General features: G+C 37.2%; 1 protein-coding gene across 1 annotated transcript; it reads right to left on the minus strand.

Annotated features, from left to right (window-relative positions):
* Nucleotides 1-2,554: 2,554 nt before the first annotated feature.
* Nucleotides 2,555-19,088, minus strand: LOC128863709 (chromosome transmission fidelity protein 18 homolog). The gene is made up of 14 exons (XM_054102994.1): nucleotides 18,751-19,088; nucleotides 17,959-18,695; nucleotides 17,657-17,889; nucleotides 17,175-17,542; nucleotides 16,874-17,105; nucleotides 16,692-16,808; nucleotides 16,526-16,628; nucleotides 16,319-16,461; nucleotides 16,014-16,248; nucleotides 12,566-12,741; nucleotides 12,274-12,407; nucleotides 9,993-10,231; nucleotides 5,300-5,363; nucleotides 2,555-2,785 (listed from the first exon to the last, which is right to left on the minus strand). Exons 1-14 carry the CDS (start codon nucleotides 18,839-18,841, stop codon nucleotides 2,685-2,687), a joined length of 2,973 nt encoding a protein of 990 aa, XP_053958969.1. The 5' UTR covers nucleotides 18,842-19,088; the 3' UTR covers nucleotides 2,555-2,684.
* Between the last annotated feature and the right edge of the window lie 123 nt (nucleotides 19,089-19,211).

The raw sequence follows: 19,211 nt of genomic DNA on the forward strand, positions 1-19,211 counted from the left end.
AATTTTTTTGTTTTCACGGCCATAAATCATAAACGAATCAACCAATTAAAATGAAACTTTCTTGAAGTTTAACTTTGCAATATTTACTTTCGTTCTGCATCAAAAAAAAAAATTGATTTATTTGTTATTTAACCAAAATTGTTTAAACAAAAGCAGCTCTTTTTCCAAAAAAGCTGTTTGTGTGTGTGTTCGCTGTCAACCGAATGAAGCAACAGGCGTTAAGCGATAATCTCACCACACCTCATTAATGTTGAATTACATCGTATGGTGACGTATGTATGTATGTATTTACGAATCGCTCGCATTATTTCATTTCGGACATATGTACATATGTATCTATGTATGTACTGAATTCCATGTAATTATATATTATGTACATACAATTTTACAGCGAAATAAAACGCTATTTTCAGGTTCTATATTAGTAAATCGCACATAATTAAAATACAGTTTTTGAATAGTTTTTATTGATTCATATTTTTCAAGATATTACAACAGTAATTAGTAATTGAGATCTACCGGAAAAATTGAGTTGGCTGTTGCGTCATCCGGCATTGCCGCTACTCGTTTGGAAAGAGTCTTTTGGAAAGAGGCCGAACCACACACTCTACAATGAAGCACCCGCTGAAAATCGCCACCGATGATGATAACAGCGTCTGTAGTGTTTCTAGACAGAGCAATACAGGAAAATTGATGCGTGACTGCTCATTAATAGTCTGGGACGAAGCTACCATGTCAAACAAGACGTCTGTGGAAGCACTGCGCACATTTGCGCAACAAAAATGCACCTATGGGTGGATGTACAATTCTGTTCTCAGGAGATTTCCGTCAAATCCTACCAGTTGTGACTCGAGGAACACGTGCTGACGAAATAAATGCTTCGCTAAAAAGATCCCACCTTTAGTCGTATGTCAATAAATTAGAGCTTAAAACTAATATGAGGATTTCGTCATCTTCACGTGAGAACAGGCTATTTCCAGAGATGCTGCTAAAAGTTGGCAATGGAGAATTAACTCAAAGTGAGGCAAGGATTAACCTAGAAAACCTTTGTGTTTTGATCGACAACATCTAAGAGTTAGTCAACAATGTCTATCCTGACATTGATAACATAAGTTATAAAACAATATCTTGGTTTAAAGAAAGAGCTATTCTGTCACCAACTAACGAACAAGTAGATAAAGTAAATAACTTGATTATTTCAAAGATTGATGCGCCGACGAAAATATACTACTCGGTCGATACTGTTCTCGATTTGGAAGAAGCTGTTCAATTTCCTACAGAATTTCTAAATTCTTTGAAACCGTCTGGACTCCCTCCTCACAAAATGGAGCTGAAAATAGGTTGTCCTGTTATTTTATTAAGAAACCTAAGTCCACCTAAACTTTGCAATGGCACGCGTTTGCTGGTAAAATCACTGAAAACTTTCATAATAGAGTGCACAATACTCACAGAATGTGGTACCGGAGAAGATGTATTGATTCCCCGAATCCCTCTGATACCATCGGATCTACCATTCCAATTTAACGCTTACAATTTCCGGTAAAGACATCTTTTGCAATGACCATTAATAAATCTCAGGGTCAAACCTTCAACGTTGCAGGCTTAGATTTGAGTGTTGACTGTTTTTCACATGGCCAACTGTATGTCGCTCTTTCAAGAGTAACCTCTAGAGAAAACATGTTTGTATTGTCTAATGACAAGAAGGCTATGAACGTTGTATATAAAGACATTCTGTAATATAGTAATTGTTGTAAAAATAAAATAAATACATATGTAAAAATGCAAAAAGTTAATATGCAAAAATGTAGGGTATGAATTTAGATATCCCAAAGATAGCAGGAAATCTTCATGCTATAAAGAAAGGAGAATTGTTTTACTCCAAATTTAACGCGTGCGGGCCACGGGCAATAATGAATAAGCCAAAACTACTGGATCGACTTTAATCATTTTTTCAGTGAGTGACATAGGGTATATATTTTATACCCGTGCGAAGCTGGGCGGGTTGCTAGTTAGAAATAAACGACGAAAAAGTAATTGACTTGGTGAAAAATTATCAGTGTTTTTATGATGCAAATAATGCAAATGTTGGCATTAATTCTACTTCAATATCAGCTGTTTATGGTTACGGCATGACTAATCGACAAAATCTGTAATGCTGCGGCTATGTTTTTTTTTGTTTTTGGTAGGTGAGGTAGGGTTCAAAATGTCTTCGCACTTACAGCGACCGTCGCCTACTGCGTCGACGAGTGGTATGGCCACTGACTAAACAACCCCTCCTCCTCTTCTGGGGACTACCATTCCAACAACAATAATAATAATAAGAGACATTCTGTGGAAAATGAAGAAAATTCTAACCAAAAAAAATTGAATTTTATTAAATTTCATATAATTTAACACAACCAAATGTAATTTCAGAACATAAACTTTAAAATGAGAAAACATTTAAATTAAAAGAATTTGTATTTTAATTTTGAGCAAATCCTGAGCTTATCCCTTACACCATACAGTTTAAATCCTATATTTTACTTAAATTAAATTAATGATTCGGCAGAGGTAAAAATAGATGTGTGTTGCATTTATTAGAAAAAACAAACTATAAACAATTTTTTACTTGGTACTAGGCGATTTATATTAAAGTTGTTATTTATCACTTATATGTCAATGGGGCAACGGAATTGTCCTTTTTAAAGCAGTTCATTCATTTGAATATCCTTGCGCACGGCATTGTTGAAACCCTCCTTGTAGCGATACCAGATTGGACTTTTAACAATAGCATCCGTTTTACCTGAAAGAAGGAACAAATTTAAAAAATATATTTATAGTAGAACAAGCGCTTTTAGAAAACATAAAATAATATCGCACTTAGTCCTGCCATAAGTTCTGTTACAAGTTAACTGAGTTACATATAGATATGAAATTAATTATAATAATTTTTTTAAGGGGTTATATACAGTTAGAAGGCCAAAAAAAACGATTTTTTTCTGAGAAAACTTTTAAATGTATTGATCTAAAAATTTGTACTCCTTTTATGTTATCTTTTAACTGTGTTTTAAGACTTAGTATTAGTAAAACACGTTTTGCGGTGACCACTATATCTCTGAACTGGATCCTCTGAAATTAAAAAATCAAACAGATTTCGTTAAAGTAATGTTAAGGCACCTTTCTAGTCTAGATACGTGAAAATTGAAGAAAAACAATCGGTATCATTCAATCGCTTTTGTTCACTAAATCAATTCTTTATTTACAAAAAAAAAATTAAATATTTTTTTCAATGACAATAATAAAAAAATTGCTTCCCCTGACGTAACACATGCCACTGGCGTAACTGATTGGGCTGCTCAGGTACGTCTGAAAAAACAAATTCGGTCGTAATTCATCAGGAGATATGTCGCTATGGTGGGTAGCAGATTTATAAAAACAAAATTTCTAAATATTTTATCTGTTTATTGGAAAAACAAAAAAAAAAGGATTTTTTTCACGTTTTCGCTCTTAAACAAATAGGAAAATTGATTATAAAATTATAATTCTGCGAGAGCCACAAGTCTACTCAATGACATATTAAAAATTCTAATCAACCGGTTCAGTACTTTTTGAGAAATTACCAACGCCAACTCGGAAAAAATAGTTTCGAGAAAAACACGGTTTCTCAAAAAGAAAAAATCGATTTTTGACCAAAATGTCGGCCTTAAATTGTTCATAAAAAATATATATTTATCGGTGAGAAAAAATCTTCGATTAATTACAAAAAAATATATTTAAGAAACTCGTGTTAAAATTTGAGATTAATCGGTTTAGCCGTTTTCGAGTAATGTTGGTCACCGACTTTGAAGACACCATTTTGAGATGTTTAATGTTTAAATAAGGGTTTTCCAATAAGAGATGTTAATTTAATATTCCAAGAAAAATGCTATTTTTTAATGTAGCCGATGTTTATTTCATTATAAAGAGGAAGGTATGCCGTTAATAGTGGAAAATAACAGCAGGCAAATGACCACCACGATCACGCTTACAGGACAATATCCTTTTCATGAAATTTTTCATAACCGAATTGTAAAGTGGCTACCCTAAGTCCTCGATAGCATCACGAATTCCATCTTTGAGGTCTTTAATCGACTCTGGGCTGTTAGTGTAGACCTTCTCTTTCATGTGGCCCCAAAGAAAAAAGTCACAAGGTGTTAAATCACAAGATCTCGGTGGCCAATTGTGATCACCTCTTCGAGAGATAACACGGTCCGGAAACTTTTCCCATAAAAGATCAATGGTTTCGTTGCTTGTGTGGCACGTAGCGCCGCACAGTGCGGCCGATTCCCAAAAAGCTGGCCAAAACTCAAAAAATTAAGTAATTGATTCAAAATTTCTTACTCGGGGGTTGTCGGGGTCTTCGACATGCGATGTTTTCCAATTTTTACCACAAACTGTAGTCCAGTCAATCTTCTGCGGCTATGAACACAGGAAAGTTGGTTTTTTTAGCTGAGTAGTTTTTACCTTATGCGCCGGAAGATCTAACGCTCTCCGCTGAAGAGAGTACTGCTCAACTGCTTCACCGCACCTTCTAAGACATACTCCTGGTACACTTTTGCCCCGATCTTAACACCTTTTTCGCAGAAATGAAGAGATTTAATGCCTTTACAAGGCACTCCCCATCAAACCATTTCTGAGGAGGCTGGATGGTGGCCACGCTAAAAGCTTCGAACAACATTTTTTGCTTCTTTAGAAGTTTTAGCATAGATTTTGTCGTTTAACTTATTAAAAACTTCTTTAACAGTGAACATTTTCTCATCTGTGAAAATAATATTTTCATGGCCGTTGACCGCATGCCAGCGACGCAGCTGCTTTCATTTGTCGAGTCAAATTTTCTTCAAGCGCGTTGTCAAAAGATAACCAGGAAGGCATTCATTTTGAGATTATCTCTAATTATTCTTGACGTGGATCTGGTCGATACTTTCATTGCCTTGGAAATGATTTTCTGCTTTCTAAGGGGATTTCTGCGAACTCCTTCTCTAACGGCTTTTATGGCTGCACTGATTCGAATCACGCAAAGACGACCACTTCTTTATAAGTAGACAATGCATACGAATAAAAGTAAAAATAACGAAACTTTTTTCTGCGAATTTGTTTTTGCCGTATGGATTGTAAAATTTGTCACAGAATTTATGGCAAGATAAAGTAAAGGCTTTTAAGGCATTTTGCTTTCGCATTTTGCATTTTGCAAGAACGAGCTTTCGCTGAAACAAGGTTTATTATATTGAGGTTTCACTGTACTTAATAATACTATTCCTAAACAAATATTCAAACTCACAATCTTCTCGACCTCCGCCGACTGTCTTGTGCTGTATGCGCCCAAAGAAATCCTTCGAAATGACCTGTAAATGCACAATAAATAAAATTACAAACTGTATGCGGATTATATTGTATATGTATACTCGTATGTATATATGTATATGTGCATCTGCATGTATGTTTACATGCAAGCAATTTTAAGAAACCAACAACACATTTGCAATTTCACTTTGTTTGATTGTCCAACTCGGCAGCGCGCAAATTGCATTGCAGCAAAGACAATTTTCTGAGCACAAAATAAAATGATTTCGAAAAAATTGCAAATCCCCCGCTCAACAGTTACGAATTGCAAGCCATTCACTGATCAAAAAGCTATAATTTTTTATTAAGCTTAAGGTGAGCGTGCACATGCACACACACAGAAACACTTACGGGGAAGTAGCAAAAGCCATTTGGTTGAAAGTGGCAAAAGAGCTCCGTTCGTGCTTGATGTTTGTTGGTATTGTGGCATGCCACCACAGCACAATGCTACGACAATAAATATTTGTTTGTTTGGCTGTTTACACTTATTAGGGCGCATCATTTGTATGCAATCCCCTTATGGAATTTATACGTGAATACAAATTTTGGTGGAGCAGCAGACATTTTCTTAGGAGCGAAATGGAGTTTGTAGAGGCTGGCAAAAAAAAATTGCACGTGGAACTGCGGAGAGTAGAAAGCAGTGTCGAAACTAAGGGATGACTGACTGGAGAAATGCACATCGAAGTACTAGAAATTGTTGCTTTTGTTGTTTTAGCAACTTAACCAAAGAAAGCGCAGTTCGTTAAAATTGGAAAATGGCAGCAGAGTCAACTAATGGTAGGCCCAATAAACGTGGTGTTTCGAGCAGGTTGGCCTAAAGAGTGAGAGGTGTTAGGTGATGCTTACTAAAGGGTGATCAGTTTGGAGGTCCTTTTTCCAATAGAGGTTTTTTGACAGATTACGCGTGACTATTGTCAAATTAAATACATCATTTTTTCAGTATTCATTGACATTTCATCACGGAAAGACTTACGCCTCAACAACTTTTACAAATCGTAAAATTGTATTACGAAAATCGACGATGTGAAAATTGTTCATCGCGCGCTCAGGCCAACCATGAGGGCTCAGCGAAGAGGCCCATTTTTGGTTTAATGGCTGCGTCAATAAGCAAAATTGCCGTATTTGGGCTGGAGAGCAGCCTGAAACCATTCAAGAACAGTCATCACATCCATTGAAAACAACCGTTTGGTGCGGCGCCTATGAGCTGGAGGAATCATCGGCCCATATTTCTTCAAAAACGAGACTGCCGCCAATGTAACAGTGAAAGCCGAACGCATTCGCGCATTGATAAACTTTGACTTTTTGATACCGGAAATTAAAGCACGTCATCTCCTCAACATTTGCTTCCAACAAGACGGCAGACGGTGCTACTTGCCATACAGCCCGTGAAGCAATAGATTTACTGCGTCCTCGTTTCGGTGAACAATTTAGCTCTCGTCTCGGAGCAGTAGATTGGCCACCAAGATCGTGTGATACACACACCTTTAGGCTTTTATTTGTGGCCGGTATATAAAGTCTAAATGCTTTGTGGATAAACCAACTTCGATTGAGGCATTGGAAGCCAATATTACTAAAGTTATTCACGAGATACCGACCGAAGTCCTCCAGCGAGTCATCCGAAATTAGTGGTTACGGATAGCCGAATTACGACGCAGTTGTGGCCAACATTTGAAAGGGATTACCTAAAAAAACAAAAATGTTTTGAATGGTTCTACACAAAAATAAAAAAGATTGCCCAATCAACTTGAATTTTCGTTTTTTATTTCAATTATTTCAATTTAAAATCCGATACCTCTAATTTGATCACCCTTTATAAAGTTGTTTCTGGTGGGATATCTGCCCGACAAATATGGGATTTCCGATGCAACAGAAGAAGTGAAACTTTTTTACACAATTCGAGCTCCTTAACCATTATTGTTGTTTTTTTTTGTTGTTGCCTTGTTATACCAGCATTAGACATTCAACATAAGCATTCCAGAAGTACTACTGCAATGGCAGTACCTGGCCGTTAGAACTACAAAATGCACTATTTCTTCGACTGAAATGGCGAATTGTTGGTCTCAGATAAGAATAATTACGGATCGCGAGTCTGGGAAGCTGTTAATTTAGCCTCACTTGAGAATATTCACATATTTCTTTTTAATTATTTTATTTATTTCTAAATATCTACCAAGATTTAAATACTTAAAAAAGTAGAACATAAAGTAATTAAAAATACCCTTTTCGGAGATGAAAAATCTAGTTGGATAAAACCCGAAATTGAATTAAATTCACTTAAGGTTCGAAAAAGAGTAGCATTGCGCGAATACTCCATTTCACATTTGGCACCATAGGAAGGTAAAGAGCTACGAAGATTACGCTGTGCTTTATTGAAATTAATTCTTTCTAACCTTCTTTTGATGTTTAAAGAAAGCCGAGAACTAACACACCATATTTCCAGGGCAGTCAAAGTCATTTTGAAGCTTAAGTGCGTCATCTGGTTTCGAAATTTTAGAAAATACTTTGAAATCAACAGCATAGATCGAAAATTTGGCGAAACGAAAGCAGCTACTTTTGTCATTTATAAAATACAAAAAAAAAAAAAAAAAAATTATAAAAATAGCGGTCCTAGTAAACTCCCTTAGGGAAAGCCAGAAGAGGCAAAGAAATGTTCAGAAGAAATGCCTTAAATTGTTCCAACGCAACTTCCTTTACATAATTTCGACGACTTAATCGAATTTAGAAACACAAGATAACTTAAAAATGAGGAAATAATATGACACATTCTGAAATGCTTTAGAGAAACCCATATAGGTAAACGCAATCAACCTGACACCCATCGGGTAAGAATCGGTTTTAAAAGTAAAAACAGCAAAAGTAAATATTAAAAAAAAAAAAATTTATTTTCATTCGAAATGGTCACTATTTGCTCCACACAAGCCTTAAAAGGATCAAGACATTCAGCTGTTGTAGCACGCAGGGATATTGACGTCGCTGCTTGATTCAGATCTGGACTTCCAGACGGCCAATCTTCTGCTCTTCTGCGGCTATGAACACAGGAAAGTTGGTTTTTTTAGCCACTGCTGGGTGGTTTTTCCTTATGGACTGAAGCGGAGTCTTGCTGAAAGATCCAACGCTCTCCATTGAAAAAAGTACTGCTCAACTGCTTCACCACGCCTTCTAAGACATCCTCCAGGCACACTTTTGCCCCGATCTTAACACCTTTTTCGCAGAAATGAAGAGATTTAATGCCTTTACAAGGCACTCCCCATCAAACCATTACGGAGGTTAGAATCTTGGAACAATATTTATTGCGTTTATGGTATAGAAATTCAAGCGTAGATTTTGTTGTTTTGCTTATTAAAAACTTCTTCAACATTGAAATTTTTCTCATCTGTGAAAAGAATATTTTCATAGCCGTTGACTGCGTGCCACCGAAGAAACTGCTTGCATCTGTCGAGTCTAATTTCATGACGGCGGAAGGTTTTCATGTGGAAATCGTCTCTAATTATTCTTGACATGGATCTGGTCGATACATTCATTTCCCTGGACATGATTTTCTGCTTTCTAGGGGGATTTCTCGAACGGCTTTTATGGCTGTACTGGTTCGAATCACGCGAGGACGACCGCAGACGTTTGAGAAAAATGGTTGATCGTGCGGTAAACAAAAATCCTCGAAATATTAATTTTTTCAGCAATTCTTAAATTTCACTTGCACTTTTACCACACTTCAGTAATGCAATCATTGCAATGCGGTTTTCCTTAGCTCCCCACTTGTTAACAAGCGAAATTTGCCACGAAACTGAGTATACAATCCTTCGAACAAAAGCAGAAATAACGGAACTTTTTTCTGCGAATTTGTTCTCAGGGATTGTACACACAGTAACTTAGAAATAGGTCTATAATTAAAAACATAAATTTCCAATCCATAAAAATTCTAGACGATAATAACAAATTGAAAATTATTTGTAGGGGTGTTGTTTATTTATTATTAATTTCCAGCAACAGCCGTCGCTGACCATCTCAGCCACTTTCCCACGGCAGTCGGTTCTATACTATCGGTTTTATATCCGGCTAAGGACTGTCACTCCAGCAGCATTTCCCGTTCATGTATGGGGAATGTTAAGACTACTACAATAACAAAAACCATGTCAGCCACCGCCCTTAATTCAAATTCCTATTTATTTTATTTTGTATTAAAAATTATTCCATTTTCGATGTTTCCATATCGAATGTTTACATTCTACTTCGCCTCCCATTCAACGCCTAATTTCGCTACTCTGTTTTAATTGCACTTAAACCATCTTCTATTCAATTTTAAATAGCTTTACCTACATTTCCCAGTAATCGAAGGAAGAATCCTTCGTTTACAAATTCGCATATTGCATACAAAATGCATTTCAACGCTGCTCTTCTGACAAGAAACCGAGTATTTGGCATGCAAATGCTAAGCAGCGTTCGGCTTAATGAACAACCCTTCGTTTGTGCTATGAATTTTGCTGCTGCGCATATAAAGTAGATAGTTAAAAATAACGGTTAGAGTCAGATGCATAAGCGAGATGATGGCTTAGTATGTATGAGAACATAATGTGATTGACTACAACTACTCCTCTACTCCGCTCCATCCACATCCTCTCTTACTGAATACTTACATCTTTCTTCGCATTTGCATTTTTAGTATCGATTTGCTTGGCCTTTAGACGTTGCAAATGATTAGGTAATTTTTTCACAACGTCTTTCCCAGCAGCAGCAGGAGCAGCAGCGTTGGCAGAGCGTGGCTTGCTACTCGTTTCAGTGCCTAAACGTGGCGTTGAGCGTCTTATGCGTTCTAATTCCACTTCACGTGCCACCAACTGCCGACTGAAGTAGTTCAATGAAATACCAGGATAACCTGCAAAAGAGGAACGAAATATTAATAGAGCACAAAACTAATAATAACTAAGACTAATATATATAACAAATAAAGGAGATTTCGTTAGACTACAGTATTTAGAGACGGCATTAGCTTCTTAGAATAACTTCTAGACGATTCCGACTTTTTTGTCACTTTGACGTTTGTCAAGTAAACAGATGTACAATTTTACACGACAGAACAAGGCGTTGAAATTATTGAAACTTATTGGTCGAAAATGGTCGATTTTTAAGAACAACATATCGCAAAATTCGTGATTGTTTTGATGGAAATAATAGGCCGAATGAGTCGACAATTCAAAGGTAGGTAAAATAATTTCAAGAAACTGGTTCTATCGAGGATAAAAAAAGGACTGGCAGACCAAAAAATTGACCGGTACCTCGACGTTTTCAGGAATTAAGCATTCACGAATCAACCCTGTGACGGATATTACCTGTAGAGGTGGGCCTTGAAATTATGTAATTTTTCAAATAAAAATATAAAGAATCTAATTTTTACATGTTTTCTTTTCGTTATCTCGCAGCAGGAAGTAATAAGTCTTTAAAAAATAATTATGAGTTTTTATATTTTAGAATGAGAATATTTTCGATGCTGTTTTTCATTAAAATCCCTCTTGCTCTGGACCCAACCCGTCGAAACCAGCATGTTTCCTGGACCTACCGTTAGACGTGATAGACGATGACGACCGGTGAATGCTCTTTACTGACAGGGCTTGATGAACTGCTTTAACAACAAGTTTTGATAATTTATTTTTTTCTCATTTATTTTTAATACTTTTTTTTCCTACAACACTCATATAAATACAGGCTTCAAACTTCGTGTAAATAAAAAAAATTGAACAAATTTTATTCAAAATTTTAAATTTTTTAATCATAATTTTAGGAAAACTTGCGGCAGAGCTATAGCCGACTAAATTTCGGTAGGTATAATAAAGTGCAAGTTTGAAATGGTTAAGAAATTGATTGAAGCGTTGATTTCTGATATATTTTTTAGCTGATAGTGTTGGGTGTTTTATTCTGCATTGAATACTGAATACTCGAAATTTTTCCAAAACTTCTGATTAAAAATTTTTAAATTTTAATAAAAATTAAAAGAAAAATGTTACAATTTTTTGTTTTTTAAATATAATATAAACAATTTTATATCTTTTTTTTATTTTTTTTATACTTTTTTCTATTTTTTTTTTAGTTTTTTTTAATATAATATGCAAAATATTATATTTTTTTAGTTTGTTTTTATTAAATTTTTTTTTGTTTTACATTTTATATTTTTTTATTTCTGTTTTTTTTTAATATATTTTATATTTTTTTTATTTTAATTTTTATATTTTTAAATTTTTCTATTTCTTTAATTATTATTTTTTTTAAATATATTATAATACATAATTTTTCTAAATCCTTTAAAAATTTAATATTTTTTTTTACTTTTTTTGTTTTTATATTAATTTTTTTTTTTTTAATTTTTTTTTCTTTTTTATAATATAAAAAATCTTATATTTTTTTAATTATTTCTTTTTTTTTAATTTTTATATTTTTATTCATTTTTATATACATACATATTATATATAGTTTTTTTATAATTTTTTTTGTTTTAATTTTTATTTTTTGGCTTTTTAATATAATATACAAAATTTTATACATTTTTTTAGTTTTTTTACTTTTAATTTGTATATATATTTTTTTTATTTTAATTTTATTTGCTTTAATATGATATAAAAAATTTTATATTTTTCATATTTTGTTTATTTTTTTAGTTTTTTGTTTTTAATTTTTATATAATATAATTTTTTGTTTAATTTTTTTTTTTAATTTTTATATTTTTTTTTTTAAATTTACACATAGTCTGAAACTTCAATTTAAAAGATGTTTTTAAGAGAAGAAGAACTATATTAAAAATTAAAATTAAATGGGAAACAAAAAATTCCCTTATGCTATGGGTATGAAACGCACTGTATATACATACTAATATATTAGATAGCACAACTTTTTCATAAAAAAGCACCGATTTGTTGTAATACCTACCAGGGAATTGCGCCAAAGCGTCCAGATCGGGTTCCATCTGAAACACATAGGAGCCCTCCGCTGATTTCACTTGCGTATACGTCAATCCAAGATCGGCCATAACAGTAACGGTATGATAGAGATCACCGCGTTCTCTGCAAACAAATAGACAATAAATTAGGAGGCAAATGTTTTTCAGAAAAAAATTCGGTACTACTTGGCACTACCTCGGAAAAATTCCCAACATATGCCAGCGCCTTCTGCGCCATTTACATCTAAAATTATAAGCTTGCGTACTTCACTTCCGACTCACCTTTGAGACAGCAATTGTACAGCCACCGAGCGAAATTGTGGCGATAGTATGCGCTTCAGCAATGGTACAGTGTCCATTAGAATGGCGTGACCCTGCCCGAGACCATTCATACCCGTCGAGATACCCTTGCGAAAAGCTTGAAATATGTTGCTTTGTGTGGTGCTTTTCTGTCGGAACTGCAAATAAAGAGAAATAACAAAAATTACAACAACAAAAGCAAAAAAACACATAAAGCTTGAATATGAAAGTTAGGATGTAAGTAAGTGGAGAATAAAGAAAATAAATGGCATAAAAGAGAAAAATTAATAGCGCCTGCAAAGTGCAATTTAAAGTAGGTTCAAAAATAGTGTTTCACTCGCACATATACATACATATGTACATACTCGCATATTACCGTTGTGGTGGCGTAGCGAGCGCAATTTTGTTAATTGCCAAATACATTTTTTATTTGCTTATGTGGCATGAAGCACAACGAAGTAGACGAGTGGAAGGCTATTGCCTATAAATGCCACCTGGTTGGGCAGTTTTAATGATGGAAAAGCTTCTAGGCGCTGTTTAGATCGCCGAGCGTTTGAATACGTGCATACATACATATATACACCATACATACATACATGCATACACACATATGTACATACACACACACTTTTACCTTTGTATGCTTCCACTGACTGCATGAATATGAAATTAACTCGTAAGCTTCAAACACTTTGCATTTCTAAAGCGAATTGTTCAAGTACAGATAAGTAGGTAAACAACGGCCCAGGCACTGGTGGGTAGATAAAAGGTTAAATGCTTGATGTTGCACTTATTCATTACATTTTCACAAGTTTTTTCCATCATTCTCTGTATGCATTCCTTTGAGTTGAAAAGATATGCAGCGTTTGTTGGGCTATTTCGCCTCCAGGCTACGGCCATTCAGCACAAAAGATACTCACTCACTCAAAACCGTTATTAATATCGTGATTACATTTAGAGTGTATAATAAAAATTACTTATTTCCTGATTGCATGATTATTCATGGCTGCATTGGCAGGCGTTTTAACAGCAGAGGACAAAAACAAAACAAAAAACAAAAACAGTCGGTGTTTGTTGTAGTTGTTGTGTTAGAAGGCTCTTATGACCTGCTTGAATATAGCAATTTTGTATAAAACTCAGTAAAGCGTAATGAAGTTTGCATAATTCATAGCGCTCGGCAGGTTTTCAATGATTTTAAGTAGATTGGCAAGTGTTTGTATGTGTCGAGGGATGCAATTGAGATGGACATCGCCGAGATGAATAAAGGCTGAGTACATGGAAAACAAATGTCGTTGAATTTTACGAAATCAGCAACCAAGACTGGACCAATGATCGGATGCAGCACAAATTACATGGGTGTGCTGGCACTTGTGAAAAGAACGAGAGACATATTTTCAGAAAGAGAGACGCCGAAAGCAGAAGTAGAGACGCCGAAAGCAGCGTTTCCACGACAGTCGGTTCTACGTTACCGAAACGACCAGGATTTATATCCGGCCAAGGACTGTCACTCCAGCAGCATTCACTGTATGTAAGTATGGGGAATGTTTATGCTATTACAACAACAACAACAACAACAACATCGCCGAAAGCAGCGGTCGTCACTCGTCAGTGATTTTTCAATACCAAACATAAAACAGAGGAAGATCAAGCAAGGTGTTCCGCAGGGTGGTGTCCTTTCACCCTTGCTGTTCAAATTCTTTAACTCGAAATCCCCCCAGCCACCAGAGAGAGACTCCCTGCTCTCATACGCTGACGACTGCATGATAATGGCGTCGGGCAACAATAACGATGGCCTGTGCTCCAAAGTGAACATCTACCTCACCGACTTTTCTCGCTTGCTCACTTCGAGAAATCTCCAACTTTCCCCCACTAGGTCCACAGCGACCCTTTTTATCAGCTGGACAAAGGAGGTTAAACTGCCTCGCAAGGTAAAAGTCGATGGCACACCAATTCCGATTGAAAACAATTCCAAAATTGTGGGTGTAGCCTTCGACAGTTTGCTTTCCTTCTCTGCGCACACAACCGCAATTGCCACTAAAGCCCTCAAATCGCTTGCCGGCAGCACTTGGGGCAAAGACAAAGAATTGTTGCTATCGACATTTAAAGCAATTGGCCGGCTGGTTCTAAACTATGCTGCGCCTGTCTGGTCGCAGTGACACGCAGTGGATAAAGCTTCAGACATACCAAAACACTGCCATTCGGACAGCGGCGGATTGCCTCCTGATGCCCCCCCTTCAATACCTTCACAATGAGGCACAGATGCTCCCTGTAATGGAGCACAACAAACTGATCAGCAAGCAGTTCCTGTTAGAGTGCTACTGCAGATTCCACCCTTGCAAACACCTGCTTGAGCCAGAGCCGCCTCCCAGGCACGTCAGGAGACACCTATTAAACTACGCCGACGAGATCCGGGACAAAACTAACCGACATCTACTGGACCCGACAGTGTTTAGACAGACATTAAACGGCATTAACCGGGAGACCGTTACCATCTTCTTACGCAAACGTCCACCGAATGCCGTAATCGGAGTCCAACCACCACCTACAGCAGATGAAGAGCTCCAGCTTCCCCGTGAAACCCGCGTAACACTGGCATAGTTAAGTTCTGAATATTGTAGCAGGTTAAACTCCTACTTATCCAGAATTGATCCCGACATACCTAACAAATGTCCGGCATGTGAAGGCACCCCTCACTACACTACCCACCTTTTCACATGCCCCTTAAAACCTACTCAACTAACACCTCTCTCCCTCTGGACCCATCCTCTCGAAACAGCATGTTTCCTGGGACTACCTTTAGATAAACCAGTCGAAGACGACCGGTGATACACCCTACACTGACGGGGCTTGTATTACTGCTACAACAACGACAACAACGCCGAAAGCAGAAGTAGAGACACCGAAAAACATATTCCCACGACAGTCGATTCTACGTAACCGGAACGACCAGGATTTATATCCGACCAAAGACTGACACTTCAGCAGCATTCCCCGTATATGTATGGGGAATGTTTATGCTGCTACAACAACAACTGTGATAAAACACAAACACCTGATGGTGGAGGTGTTGTCTGAGTGACATAGCCCAGACTCAATCAGCACAAAATATCCCATTTTGATACACCAGTTATAGAACCACTACTTTTTATTAGTGGAACCATCTTGATTTGACTACGAATCTGCTTATGTTGTCTATTTTCCTTTCTGCAGTTTCTTTCAAGTCGACCATGGAAAATCCCCCTATCATTCTATGTAGTAAAGCACCTAGACTTGGGCACTCATACAGATAGTGCAAGACTGTTTCATTAGATTCTTCTTGATTACAGTTTCTACATCTATTGTATCCATTACAGGGACATACTCAAAATAATATATCCTTCATAAAGTAATACAAATTATGTATTTCAAAAAAAAAATGCATGCCCCTTACCTCAAAACCTTTTGTTGGAAAGTTTATTTTCGGCCAAGCGAGCGTGGCAAACAGCAAATGCCATACGACAAAACCAAACTGTAAATAAGGATAAACGGTATAATTCTGCAAATGATTGATTTGATGTTGCACTGCATCGGTGAAACTAAACCACTTTGTTGCCTCGACGACTGCAGTCAAATTGGGATCGGGCATTTTCTGGTGTAAATAATTTTCAAAAACACCCTGCGTGAGCCTGAAATATGAAATGAGGGAAATTTGGGTTTCAATACAGCCGCATGATGAATCCCAAGAAACACTATTACCGCTCATAATCTCCACCACCATGCACCACTTCAAGCACATTGCGCACGCGCGTGCTAGTCGACATGTCTGTCATTGTGATTTGAATATCCTCTGCATTGTCGTTCTGTTCGGATTTCCCCAGCTGCTTGCGTGGGCGTTGTATCTAAGCGTTGGAGTAGAGGATAGAGTTAATGCAAATAGCAAATCATAAAATACTTGAAATTCACCCTAAACACTGCGCCCCAGACATCGAACAAGCCTTGCTGACGGTCTTTTTGACCCAAATTGGCATTCAGCACATCCTGTAGTGCCAGTGCCTTTTTCTGTGCACTGGAAAAAATATTTATGAATGATGTTTGCGCACACACATAAAGTATAGATTTTTGCGCTTACTTGAAGAACTGTAACGTTGATATACAGCAGCGTACATCGTTTCCCGATTTTTCCGACATGGCATACAATGCACTAAAATCAGTTTTCATACGCTCCCTTTGCGCTATTTGCAGCAGCCTATGGAAAGTATAAAATTTATCAACTTTTCTTTTTTTTTTTGTTTTGGTTGTTAAGTAACCCACCGTTCGGTTAGCCGTGTAGTCTCGATTGGTGGAAATGTTACAACAAATGCAATTTGGCGTAGCGGTCGCAGCGCTGGCTCATAAATATCATTGCATATACAAATGATTGGTCGTTTGAGAATGTTGCGCTCTGGTTTTGTTTTGCCTTTAGCTTTGGCTTTGTTCACTAAATTGTCGCTTACGAATTTAACGAGAAATTCGATCGACTGGCGCGGTGCACCATCGATTTCATCTGAAATTTATATTTTAACCAAATTATAAAACTAATTTAGAAGATTGGAAAAAATTTTAGATCACCCACCAAGTACAATACAATTTGGTCGTCGGTTTTCGTTTAATACCGATGACATTTGGGTGCCATTCTCCAGCGCTTGCTTGAAGGCTTCTGGACTACGATCGTCGGATGCATTTATTTCCCGCACCTCGTATCCAGCGTGGCGCGCAATGGTGTGCGCAAGCGTGGTTTTACCCAGACCAGGCGGGCCACAAAGTAAGGCGACTTTTTGCATTGGGCGTCCATGCTCATCCAAATTCGTATCCAATAATTGTTGGAATTTTTTCTTACGCCAACCACCGTTCGTCTCGAATTTTCCTGTGCGTTTATTGAAAGTATTCAAATTGCTGCCGCCGCTGCTATTCGCATTATGCTCATCTTTCTTTTTGAATTCCCTGTAAATGGAAATGAGGGTTAATCACGAAAAAGTCGGGTTAGGTTGAAGCGGCAGCCGTTAGAAGCAGACAAAATTATTTTGGCGCGCTGTAACCAATTTTAAGCAAACCAACCTGCCAAATACTACTTTGTCCCACATTTTAAGCCAATACAGTAAACTACGATTTGTTGCCTCATCTGAAAGCAGGTCAATATATTTGCGCGGTTTGTACTTTTCCACCCACAGCTTTTCATCCTGATTTGACTGCCCTTCGCTTGATGCTGATGAGCTCGCGCCTGCGCTGGCTGCTTGTGGCTGCGCCTCTTGCAGTTGTTGTTGCGAGGGAGTGGTTGTGCGCTTTAGCACCTGCATAAACAAAAATGTGGATTAATAAACTCTACACTTTTAGGTATTTCCCCGACCAAGTCTACTTACAATTTCATTTGCCTCGGCCCATATACGTTGTTTGTTCTCCCCCAGCAGACCATCGTATTGCGGTAGAGCACGCACATCCTCTAATGCACGCGTCTCATACTCCTCCGAATGAAAGCGCACGAAAATACGGTCATGTTCCCCGCGTTGAATAACCTGGAATGGCCACTGTGGCACGGTGTATGACAAGTTGCGCATTTTGAAGTCGTGTAACGCTCTCAATCGTGACAAATCGTCTTGTCGCACTGCTTTATTGCATTCCTGCAAGCGCCGGCGCGTTTCCAATATCTTTGCAATCAGTTCAAGATCACGCTCTTCCTCGGTGCGTGCCTTTTTTGCAATTGGATCTTCGTAGGTTTCATTTTGATATAAGTCATCTATATCGCCAAAGAGGTCACGTTCTAGGCGTCGTTTGTTGCGCAAACCTACGCCTTGATATTCGACGGCAAGTTCGTTATATTCTTCCAATGGCTCACACTCTGGCAATGGCGTCAAATTCACTACTTCTTCTATAGGCGCCAGCGTCTCACGCTGTTTATCTTTAGCAAGTGGCGTTGACGAAATGCGCTCATGTGGCCCTTTGGGTGTACCAAATAGACGCCGGTTAACTACACCACTTACGCTGCTGGTCCCCATGCCGGTGGAGATTTGTGACAATTGTGGTGAATCTATGGTATCGATTCTATTGACAGAATTAATAATTTTGCTCGAGTTATTTGAGGTGGATGGTGCAAAAAGTGCTGCAATTACAGGCGAAATATTTGTTTATTTTCTTTTTGGTGTAATGATACTAACCTTCTCTTTCAGGGGGTAACTCATCCAACATTTCTAGCTCCTCCTGATACCGAAGCTCGAATTCTTCTTCCTCGTCCGGGTATTGATCCATTTCGTAGCTTTTGTTGATTTATGGTTAATGTTTTTGTTATTTTTAATTATTAGGTTTAAATCTAAAGCCTAAATTGGCATTTTACAAATTTATCATTCACACAAGATCGGAAAGCCGCAAATCCGCAAATTAACTAACTAGTGGATTGCGCGATTTTAAATTATGGTAAATTGCAAAATTTCCTCTTAATTAGTGCAAAATAATAAATTGTAAATAAGAAAGTTGTCAAAGTTGGCGCCAAAGTTATTACAGGGAGTATCGAATAAATATCGAAGTGCATGAGAACTATCGATATTGATAAGTATGGCTTGACAGTTGAGCATAGCAAACTGCATTGGTTCTAGTCATGATTCAATTACACTGCCCTGCA

This window comes from Anastrepha ludens, chromosome 5 (assembly GCF_028408465.1).
Source record: "Anastrepha ludens isolate Willacy chromosome 5, idAnaLude1.1, whole genome shotgun sequence".
Taxonomy (NCBI): domain Eukaryota; kingdom Metazoa; phylum Arthropoda; class Insecta; order Diptera; family Tephritidae; genus Anastrepha; species Anastrepha ludens.